Source organism: Lissotriton helveticus, chromosome 3_1 (genome assembly GCF_964261635.1).
Source record: "Lissotriton helveticus chromosome 3_1, aLisHel1.1, whole genome shotgun sequence".
NCBI classification, from domain to species: domain Eukaryota; kingdom Metazoa; phylum Chordata; class Amphibia; order Caudata; family Salamandridae; genus Lissotriton; species Lissotriton helveticus.
Window position 1 is genome coordinate 1396167083 of NC_136061.1, and position 12294 is coordinate 1396179376.

The 12294-nt window shown below is 44.8% G+C and overlaps 1 protein-coding gene across 2 annotated transcripts in view; it reads right to left on the reverse strand.

Moving 5' to 3' along the window:
• MYLK (myosin light chain kinase) overlaps positions 1 to 12294 on the reverse strand; it is a 1918108-nt gene that overhangs the window by 18904 nt on the left and 1886910 nt on the right. For both annotated transcript variants that reach the window (XM_078682035.1, XM_078682036.1), the window contains one exon: positions 8731 to 8854. In XM_078682035.1, coding sequence (XP_078538161.1) covers positions 8731 to 8854 — 124 coding nt within the window. The remainder of the gene's footprint in view (positions 1 to 8730; positions 8855 to 12294) is intronic.

Below are 12294 nucleotides of genomic sequence, written 5' to 3' on the forward strand. Positions count from 1 at the left end.
ACATCAGGCACTCGCCATACCATCTGATGAAGCGACTCACAAGCAGAGAGCAGCAGCCTCAGGAGGCGAAGCAAGGAGGAAGTAACCACGGAAAAGCAGAGCCATCATGGCCAAGCCCTGAAGGTAGGTGACGGCCCAGAACAGCACGGGGGCTGTCTCCAGCCCATCATCCCTCAGCTGCCTGTGCAGCTCAGCCCCTGCCGCTCTGTCACACCCGGACCGAGAGAGCACCGAGGCCTGCTGCGGCTCCTCCTCCTTTAAAGGTCAGCAGAGTGACATTCACTATGCTTTTCCATCACAACATTTTCCAAGTTTTACCTTCCATTCTAATTTAGTTAGCATCTTACTACCTGTTGCATGCTCGATCCATTACATTACCATTGGCAGAATTTGTGGCTCAGGGCCCAAGCTAAGGGACATGCAGGAAGACAGCATCTATCCACTATTTTCACAGGGTGGATACCATCCCCACTGCTTAGTAATTGGACCCCAGTGAAGTAAGCTGGACCTATCCAAGTGTAATTATCTGACTCCGGCGCTCATTCAGCAGCACGTGCCCTGTTGACTGCTTTGCGGTGAATAAAAACAGGCAGGCGATGGAGAGGCTTTTTAAAAAAAAAAATGTACCCTCAAGCTGGTCCTATTACAAAAGAATGATTTAAAGGCAATCAGCTCTCCTTTTGTACGAGTACAATCCTGTCTGGGAACTATCTGCAGCATCACACCTATGTGCAAGAGCAGTGAAGGGGAAACAAAGGCACACAGCTTGTTATCATTTCTCAAGCATCTAAGGGAAATTCCATTTGGCAGCAAGCTTATGACCGTGTTCAATCCCTACATAAAAAAGCATGCACTATAAGAATGTCAGCTGTATCAGACTCCATGAGTATTTGTTTGATTCGCCATTTAAACACCCAATATTTTTCATTTAATTCTTTTTAAGATTCCACTTCCTGTTATGTCACACACCATGATGTCACTTGCATACTGTTTAACTTAACTTAGTCCCACCAGTTCTTGTTTAAGGACTTGTGCCCTAATGTAGCACATTACCAGACAACATCATAGATTCCTCCTCTCTCGTACTCCAGATGTACATCTCTTACAAATTAGTTTGGACGTTCTTATAAACCCGCAAAAAACACAGTTGATGGACAGAATGTAGAACAATGTCATACATTCACCCCAGTACAAGGATCTGGGCCTAAATCCATCGTTTTTTTGCGTTTGCTCAGACGTGGGTCACAGGCTCTCCACACCACTGGAGTCAAGCTATCCAGGCTGATGAAGGCTGATAGCCAGAAACCGGTCCTTTGATGCTTGATTCCGGTCTGGGAAAGACATGGCTTGGTAGTTCGGACTGGACTGTTCCCATGAGGCACAGGGTCAGAGCTGATTTGCATATAGCCAGTGTCTAACCCAGGGTGGTGTGGAGTGCAAAAAAACGATGGATTTAGGCCCAGATCCTTGTACTGGGGTGAATGTATGACATTGTTCTACATTCTGTCCATCAACTGTGTTTTTTGCAATTTTTACCCCGAGTGGGCTGGGTATGCTCAGACGTGAGTCCCAGGCTCTCCACACCACTGGAGTCAAGCTATCCAGGCTGGTGAAGGCTGATAGCCAGAAACCGGTCCTTGGATGCTTGATTCCGGTCTGGGAAAGACATGGCTTGGCAGTTCGGACTGGACTGTTCCCATGAGGCACAGGGTCAGAGCTGATTTGCATATAGCCAGTGTCTAACCCAGGGTGGCGTGGAGTGCAAAAAAACGATGGATTTAGGCCCAGATCCTTGTACTGGGGTGAATGTATGACATTGTTCTACATTCTGTCCATCAACTGTGTTTTTTGCAATGTTCTTATAAACCCATTAGATGAGATGGTAGATCTTTTCCTGCCACATCCACTTTGACACTGTTTAAAAGGGCCTCTGTACATTGATGTAAACTACATTGTTGTTTATGAGGTAATGCAAGATATTATCATCATGTGGTTAGTTACTGTTTTGAATCCTACGTTTAAAGAGGCTTTGGACCACAGTTGGTCTGTCAACTCCCTGTTCAGATCTCCTTCACTATCAATCTGAAACTTTAATCTGCTTTTGAGGTGCCTGGCTGTCATGAGGTGGTCACATTTTTAGCCCATGCAAGTTCTTGGTTTGTTTTCATGACCATTTGCTCTTTGTGAAAATGCCCTTCATCTAAATATAAATAACAAAATATTGTTATAACTCATGTGCACTTTTCCATCCCAGATATTTCCTGGAAGATGTATTATATATATGTTTGTGGTGCTTACTAGATCCTGGACCATAGAGGCACTATACATGAGACAGCAACAAAATAGCAAGTGTGCAAAGAATTGAGGGCAATATAGTGCATAGAGCAGCAGCAAAATAATAGCATGTGTGCACAGGACAGTCAAACATAAGGCATGTAATGCAGGCAAATCAGGATTGTCAAGGGTAGGGCATAAGATTAACTTAAGTATTTTCCTTATCACTTTTTTTATTGCACTATGACCAAATAAGCATTCTGGATGATACTAGTCTGTGTGTGACAGTGTGGTTATTATCAAAAATAATAATCTCAGAATAAGTCTGTTGTGACACTGAACAGGAGCTTCATGGTACCCCTATTTTGCTTATGATATAGTGAAAAAAAAACACCTCAGAATACCATCCTCTGCATAAACTAAATGTTCCGCTCACCTTGCTAGACCAGGGTCATGCAAACAGTGAGTACCTGTTACACCTTCGAATTCCTGGCCCAACGACCTGCTGCACCTTGGTCCACGTCTCCTGCTGGAAAGGCTACCGTGATTTCTTGGCCCCCCCTCCCATCTGCCTTTCACAATGCTTGCATCTCAGGCGGAGGTGAAGTTTGCTGTAGTGCCTGTCCCCAAGATGGCGACTGGGGCTGGTCCTGACTACCGCCGCAGAGGACTCCTGAGGCATCGGGGCACTCCCAAACCGACCCTGCTCCTGCTCACTCTCCATGTCATTTGACTCTGAGATCTTTCCATCGGCAGCTGAGACCTTGACATTTTGACTGACGCTTGGTGGAGCTACCTCGCGATCTAAAGGGGAGATGGGCTATGGATTTCCCTCCTTGAACATCACCTACCCAACCCGTCTTTGGCCAAACTCTCCTGCGTCTCTCTACTGGACTTTTCTCCCTTCTCCTCTTCTCCATACCACCTACCCCCGCCTCACTACTCTTCTCCTCTTTCCAGCTATTGACCTTTGCCCTAACCAGTCCTTGCTCATAGTTCCCACCCTTTCTATCCACTGGACTTTCTTCTGTGAACTTTACCTCATCAGTTGAGACCTAGCTATCTGACTGATGCCCGATGGAGCTACCTGTTTAGCTATTGGGGAGACAGGCTGTGGATTCCCTCCTCGGACGTCACCTACCCAGTTGGTCTTTGGGCAGACTTCCTTTCGTATCTCCTGCCGTCTTTTCCCTCATCCTCCCCTTCACACTTCCCCCTCTCCTCTCTATTTGTCTCACCTTGCTTTCCTCTCCCAATTTGTTGCTTAATGTTTGACGCAGTGTGTATTTGTTTTTATTCTCTGCAACAGTGTGTAGCCTAATGTAAAGTGCTCTGGTACTTACGGGTCTAGCCAGCACTATATATAACCCATAATAACGTTCCTCTGAACTTCTGATGAACCTCTGACGACGCCCCCTGGGCAGTTACCAAAACTGTTTGTACTCACCTCGATGCACGAGCAACCTTGGCCGATGCCCGGTGGAGCAGTCATATGCAGCTAAAGAGGAGTCTGGCCCTGGTTTCACCCCCTCGGCTGTCACCTACCCTGCAGGACATCTGACATTATTTTCCTCATTTTTCCTGTTGTGTATTCCTCCCCTCCCCCTCCTTCTCCCCCAGTGATTCTTTGATTTAAGTGATGTAACTATGTAACCTGTAACTCGCTGTAACTCATGTAAAGCGCTCTGATACCTCCGGGTCTAGCCAGCGCTATATAAAACTTTTAAAATAAATAAATAAAAATACCTCAGGGCATAGATCTTCCAAGATCAAACTACATTTACCTTCACACCAGAAAATGGGTATTCAGAAACATGATAGACAGCTTAATAATAATAATAAACCAATGGGTAATAAGTAGGAACGTTTGAAGGTTCTTTATTAGACAAGCTTATTTTATTAGTGATCCTAATGATTGGCCAACCTGAAATTTGCATACTTTCCTGGTTTTGCCACGTCTACACACTTGCTTAGATTTTGTCAGCAAAATGGTAATATTTCCTTAGGAGTAAATCCATGTGAGTGTTAGATGGAACTGAAAAGGTTGTGCTGGTTTATTGCAACTTAAATTTAACATTGTTTCACTCACAACTGAATTTTTGTTGCTTTCTAATGGAATCTATCTACTTTTAAATAATAGAGGTTGATGTGGGATGCAGCCAGTTGTCCGGTATATGGCTACTTTTTCCAAGATAGGCATGTTCTGTATCCTCCTACACGATCGAACTAGCGGAAAGGTTATTTTGTGGCCCAGGGTCCCTGTCCTTGAACAGCTTGGTTGGTTCAGCAAACTCAAAGACTTTTTGTTTCAAACTGATTTGGTTCTCACATCAGCCCGAGAAACTTTTGACCGCTAAGTTGAATGTACCTCCTCAGAGGTGCAATCACTTTTGCACACTCCAATGTCACAACGTTTAGGTTCATTTTTAATGCTTCTAATACAGCTGGAGTAGCACACATTTTTTTTAAAGTGATTGGATCTGGACTGGTTTCCACGTTTCAGTCTATGCTCGAAGTTATTCTGCCCTTCATACATTCCTTGTTTTCAAGTATTTTTGGAGACATTCCGATTGCCCTGCTGCTCAGTGCTCCTATTTTGGTTGCTTCCACAATGGATGTCTGACAACTAGGCTAAATGGTGATGGAACTACCACACATCCTTCTGTGTCATTAACATGATACAGTATTTTGGACAGTCAATGTTGCTGGAACTGACTGAGAACTGGTCTGTCCTTCTGGCTCATATGGCTTCAAAGTACAGCCTGTGTTTCGATGTCTACTATGCTCATTCGAGCATGAACTCAACTTATGTTATGTTATGTTATGTTATTTATTCTTTTATATAGCGCACGGATACTCAAAAAGAGTGTCCCGGCGCTTTAATGGAAAAGGAAGGCTGCAACACAATAACATAACACCGATAAAAGAAAAAACAGAATGCCAGACAAAAACATGCAGGAAAATAGGCTACTGAGTAAACAGCCAGGTTTTAAGGCCTTTTCTGAAAGCTAGTAGGCTGGTAGCTCCCCGCAGAGCAAGCGGCAGAGAATTCCACGACTGTGGCGCCAGCAATCCAAAAGAGCGGCCTCCCAGGCGAGCTCTCTTCACACGCGGGACAACCGCCAAAAACAGGGATTCCGACCTCAAAGACCTGGTCGGTTGATAGAAGACCAGTCTCTTTTGAAGGTACTTTGCTCCCACCGCGTGGAGAGCTTTATATGCCAGAGTCAGAGCCTTAAAGGCAATCCGTTTCCGGATAGGAAGCCAATGCAAGGTTTTCAACAGGCCCGATGCATTGGCCCGTCTATTTAATCCAAAGATTGCTCTCGCGGCAGCGTTCTGCACCACTTGGAGCCGCTGCAGCAAGTACTCTGGTAGGCCCAGGTAAAGAATGTTGGAATAATCCAACCTGGACCCAATCAGAGCCTGCACTGTCAGTTTCCTATGCTCCTCAGACAACAGGTGAAGGAACCTCCGCAACATCCTAAGGATGCCGAAGCAGATGCCCGACACCCCAAGGATCTGGGATTTCAATGTTAGCCCCTTATCCATCTTGACCCCCAGATTCTTGGCGACTTGCGAAGAACAAGACGGAGGAAACATGTTAATCGGCCACCAGGCCTGCCAGTCTGGCTCTGTATCACACCCAAAGAAGAGTACCTCGGACTTATCGGAATTGCACTTGAGGCTGTTCAGATGGAACCATTGGAAAACAGCCCCAAGGCAATCCCGGATACTCTCCTCATCAAAGTCTCCTCCTCTCTTACATGAGAAGAGGAGCTGGGTGTCGTCAGCGTAGGATACGATCCGGGCGCCATACGACTCCGCCAACGCCGCCAACGGGGTCATGAAGATGTTAAATAGGGTCGGGCTCAAAATAGAGCCCTGTGGGACCCCGACTCCCAGAGGCGGCATCACGGCGGAATCTGGCGGCGCCCAGACCGTTTGCCGGCGGCCGGCTAGAACTTATGCCTTACCACACAATTGTCTCAGGTTCCTGATCAAAATCTGCATTGACTTCTGCTTTCTGGGAATGTGGGCACTTTTCTGATTCTGCACTCCTGGTACTGTCGCCATCGGCAGCTGCGGAATGGGCTGGTAATGATAATTTTCTTGACTTGGATTTTGCTCTCCAGGCCTCTTTCATTGTAATGTCTGGGTATGTGGGTTTCTTCCTGGCCCCTAGGAATACTCTGGACATGGATATTGTAGATGTTTTTAATTTCCAGTTTTTATGGGGTTTGACTTTGACTTTCGTATAAAAGTGTTTTTATGTAATGCAAGGCTTTTATATAAACATCATGCTATTGCTATTTTTTATATAGCTGTCCCCAACCACAGGTAGTTTGTTGTAGGGATTAAATGTGGTTTCCATTTATTTATCCTTTTAAATGTTTCGAGATGTTGGTTTGCATGTCTTTTTTTATTAACACAAGAATGTGCCATGCATGCATTTATTTTTAGTAGACATTGTTGTTCTATAGTCTGCCTGTTAGTTCCAGGAACAGATACATCAGAACATGATGTCCTTGTTATTACGTGTTGGGAGGAGAAAAGACAACTTTATCCCTTCAAACTAAGTAACATTTGTTATTTTGCATCTCTAGCAAAATGAGATTAAACTGGTGATTTCTTATTTAAACTGTGCCGGTATTTAAATCGATGAGAGGCACTTCACACTGAAGCTGTTATTATGCATGCTGCAGAGAGCTGTGAATCCGACTCAACCTGCATGTCCCAACATTCATCCTAAGAAGGAAGATAGCTGCTATGTGTGCAGGCTTGCACACTCAGACTGGTGAATTTGTTAATCTCTGAGATCAGCTTCCTGGGACAATAGATCATTCCAACATAGTCTGACAGAAGGGTACCCAGAATTGCTTTCATTAGTATAGGACTAAAACTGATAAATTGGATACATATTAGGAACAATTAACATTGTTGAATTGTTAGTATTTTTCGCCATTCTAATAATGCTTATATCAATGATGCGTTTCACCTGTCCAATAATTGCAGTTTATTGATTTATTTACAAGAATTAGATATTTAAAAATAAATTGAAAATGCAGAATTGTATCTTTTCTTTGTAACAAAGGTAACAAACTAAAGGGGTTAGATCTATATTTAGATCTATTTCCATGAATTCCTTGGGAATCATAGTGGTCATGTACGAGGCTACTGACAGCACCTATAACTCTGGAAGGTTAGGAGTTTAGATGCTGTACTGTGAGCTAGCCGGACCAACATTTACTAATGGTATGAGTAGACTCTGCCTCAATATTGTGAAGTTTTGTTTTGCTGACCTAATACACAGTCCAACTAAATTTGTAGGAACTGTAAAAAAGTAACCCTTAATGGATGTTGCTGATTTTATTTTGCAACAACTTAAAAAAGTTAACAAAATCCTGAATTTGACATAAAAACCAGCATGCAGGAAAGTTTGAGTGGTAAGGGACAGATGTGCTTAATGGTTGTAAAGCCTTGGATTTGACCAAACAAAGGGTTTGCAGCAGCTACTACCTGTAAGGATTGCATTTGCCCATTTAACTATTCAGAACTTTTTTTTTCAAATGGTTAAATGGAATTAAGAATGGATACCAATTCTCAATTGGCCTCATACACATTCCAAACTGAAATCCTATGTATCAATGTTTATGACCACAATTCCACTTGTAAACCACTTTGAGGTGGTCACTGATTCACAAAGGGGATGGATCCCTCTTGGAGTCCTCCTTTTTGTGAATCAAGGGGTTATCTTCAGGGAGAGTCACTTGTCCAAAGAGGGCATTGCCAACTCTCAAATAAGTGTTTTAAAATGGAAAAACTTTTTTTTAACGCAGCCACATTTCCTTTAAGAAATTTGGGCTACTTTAAAAAAATACATCAGTTTTGAAATACTTCACAAGCATAGTGTTCTGCTGTCTCTTGCAGGACACCATCTAGTAGAAGGCAGACAATTAGAGTTGCAATTTATGTCCTGCATAATAAATATTCATTAGGCAGCTCATTCTGGGACCACCACCCAAAAATTATTTTATGAACTGACCTATTAGTAGATAGGTGTAGTCCTCAAAAGCATACACTTTACAAAACGCTGATTTGCTAATTGTGATCACTTATTTTCAAGCAGCGCTTTTGTACATCAGACTCAATGGGTTGTAATTTGCAAGAATTTGCTGGACGCTTGTAGGAGTCAAACATTGCTATGTTTCACATCAAAAGGGACTTTGCATAACCACTCTCATAGTCAGAACTCATGCTCAAACATACTGTTAAATGTGAAAGCCTGCCCCGTGACAATTTGTAAAACAGCTATTTTTTTGTGTAATTACAAGAAGACACATGAGGAATATGCAATATACACTTGTACCTTGTTGTATCTCATGTCTGACATAGAGGGAATAGCAGGGAAGTGGGAAAACTGGTAAGGCAGGGTTGTCTATATGGCCGAATTACCTGCCATTTTCTCCTTGCCATGTATTTCTTCATCCTGTCCTTGGAGAGTTTTTTGGCTTCCATGGTGCTGGTGTCTTGCTGCAGCCACTTATGCTGAAGGCACTGTGTACAGTCTAATCGGTTCCTGTGCGGGGAGATGCAGAAGACATTTAGGCAATCTTCAAGCAAACCTAATAAGCTAAGGATAATAGAGAATGCACCGAAGGACGTGTCAGGATTTTCTAAACAGAGGATATCAAGTTTAAGGTGAGAATGGCCAGATTCAGGCCCAGAGCCGGACTGGCAACCACAACCGGCCCTGGCACAGTGCTCGGCTGGCCCCCCTCACCACACCACTCGGGGGGGGGGGGGTGGAGGTGCCGCCAAGCTCTTTGTCGGGCCGGTATTCGTCCGGTTTTAGTACAGGGCCGATTTTGCAGCAACAGAAACGGCCCCCCGGGGCCCAAAACCAGCCCCCAGCAGTGTGGCGCACCGGGGGATTGTCCAGTGCCCGCTATGGCCAGTCCGGCGCTGTTCAGGCCACATTTTGAGAACTACCAGAACGATATATATTTGAAGGCAATTCATCTAAATAGAACTGATTTGTATATTCAGTGGTTATCATGCAATATGTCTTGGATCAAGCCTTCTTGGACCAATGTTGGATATCACTGTTGTAAACAATTTCAACCAAATAGAATTTTGACATCCCATGCTTTTTCATCTCAGAAAGTGACAATCTGCTGAAGGAACATGCTGTGAATAAACAGCTTTTTTCCAGATCAGGATTTTAACTTGACAAATGTGAATCTCATATTTTTGAGAAATCAATTAACAATCCCTACAAAGATACACTTCAAACCAGCAGCCTCAATGAAAAGTACCTTTTGGGCACACACTTTAGGTGCTTGTTTTCCTTACTTATAAAAGGAACTACATTTCCCAAAGAGATCACTTCCATCAAACACACTCTCAATATTTACCTAACCCATGCTTAGAAACTCCAGTCTTGTAGACTAAAACAACTCACGAACAAACAATGTAACATTGGTTCTAGCCCCACCATTACCTCCTCCAAGAAAGCCTATACCATACACTCAGTCCCAACCTGTAATAGCCTGGAAGAAACAACAAACTAATGTACAACAAAAAGAACAAGGAGGTGACAAGATTAGGTTCACCTAGGGCAGTTCAGAAATCACAAAAACGTTTCTACCTCATATGAATACCACAAGAAATAGAGGGTTTGAAACCCCAAGGACATATTCATTCTAGCTGTGTATTAGGTCAAATCATACAATGTGTTTCTAAGTACGTATAAATGGCATATGTATTATGTAGTAGTGAGTAGACTGGTATACACATGCACAAGGATTGAGAGCATTGTTTGAGGAACAAAATCTGGCTAAAACCATTAATAGGTTTTGGAAATATAGAAAATGTAAAACATTATGCAAGCGATCACACTGACTAAATTTGTGACCATATAGCTCTGGACATTTAAGAAAATGGTAACTATGGGGTCTTAGTTAACTTTCTGGGGAAATGCCTTTGGAACTAACAGGATTAACTGATGAAGTATACATTTGCACTGTCTAATATTCTCCATCTTGAAGCAGATATACTTACAGCACAAGTTACTACTTGTGTAACGATATATCTGTAAGAGACATTAGTTAGTGATAGATTCCTTACCTTAGAATATCCCCAGGCGTCAGACTGGATCCGGAAATTTTTTGCGTAGCAGCACCCTTGCGCGTCATTAGGCGTCGTCTGCGGCTCCGCGTCCGTCGTCAGTGCCGTGATGACGTCATCGGAGTACTTAGACGTCACCTCCGCGTGCTGACGTCAGTTCTTAGACACAGCTTTTCTGCGCCAGAAGCGCTGAGCCATGTTAAAAACCAACACTGGTGCCATTGAAACTAGGGCCCTGAAAGGGGATAACCCTAACCCTAGATATCGGTTCGCAGAACGGGGAGGGTGGGTTGGTCGGTAAGGAATCAATCACTAACTAATGTCTCTTACAGATATATCGTTACACAAGTAGTAACTTGTGCATCTGAAAGAGACACGTTAGTGATAGATTCCTTACCTTAGAATAGATACCCCAGCAATACCAACCCCGGTGGTGGGTCTGCGAACCAATAATCACACCAGAAATTCCTGGAGGACAGAACGGCCAAAGAAGCCATCCCTCCGGACTTGGCTGTCCAGGCAGTAGTGCCTTGCAAACGTGTGCAGCGAGGCCCATGTAGCTGCCTGACAGATGTCTTGTAAGGGCACTCCCCGGCCCAGGGCACTTGTAGTCGCCGTGGCTCGGGTGGAATGAGCCCGCAATCCAACAGGGGGCTCCTTTTTAGCCAAGGAGTAACATGCCTGCATACACAAGATGATCCACCGGGAGATGGTCCTCTTGTGCACCGCTTTCCCCTTCTTAGCGCCCACGTAACCAACAAAGAGTTGGTCATCCACCCGGAACTGGCGTGTGCGATCCAAGTAGAATGAAAGCGCACGTTTTGGGTCCAGACGGTGTAGCCGTTCTTGCTCTTTAGAGGGGTGCGGAGGCGGAAAGAAGGTTGGCAAGATGATGGACTGCCCGATGTGGAAAGCTGTGACAACCTTGGGCAGGAAAGATGGCTTAGTACGCAACACAACCTTGTCCGGATGGACAGAAAGGAAAGGAGGAGTACAAGAAAGGGCCTGGAGCTCACTCACTCTCCTGGCAGAGGTGATGGCAACCAGGAAAGCAGTCTTCAGAGTCAGAAGGCGGAGAGGACAGTTGTGAAGTGGCTCAAAGGGAGCGCACATCAGAAATGTAAGAACAAGGTTCAAGTCCTACTGAGGCATCACAAACGGAACAGGAGGGAATGTGTGTGTGATGCCCTTTAGAAATCTGTTTACAATAGGGGACTTGAACAAAGAAGGTTGATCAGGCAGCCTCAGAAAGGCTGAAAGGGCAGAAAGGTAGCCCTTGATAGTGCCCAGAGCAGAGCCCTGCTGGGCAAGAGAAAGAAGGAAGAGAAGAACCTCAGAGAGAGGGACAGCAAGAGGATCCACAGCCTTTGCTGTGCACCATGCCACAAATCTGTTCCACCTGCAGGCGTATACCGACTTTGTGGAGGGACGCCTGGCTGCCAGAATGACATTACAGAATTCAGGAGGCAAGTCAAATGGCCTCAACTGTCGCCGCTCAATCTCCAAGCATGGAGGTGGAGACTGGACAGGTTCGGGTGGAGGACCGTCCCCTGCTGCTGCGACAGAAGGTCCTCCTGAAGAGGCAGACGAACCGGGGGAACGACTGACATACTGAGTAGCTCTGGATACCAGTACCTTCGTGCCCAGTCTGGAACCACAAGGATGACTTGGGCCCGGTCGCGCTTGATCTTCTTCAGCACTCTGGGTAGAAGTGGTATAGGCGGAAAGGCGTACAACAGACCGCAACTCCACTCGCAACGAAAAGCGTCTCCGAGCGAGTGCCGCCTTGGAAATTCCAACGCGCAAAACTGATGACATTGCGCGTTCTCTTCGGTGGCGAATAGATCTAACCAAGGCTCTCCCCATCGTTGAAAGAGGCCTTGCGCCACG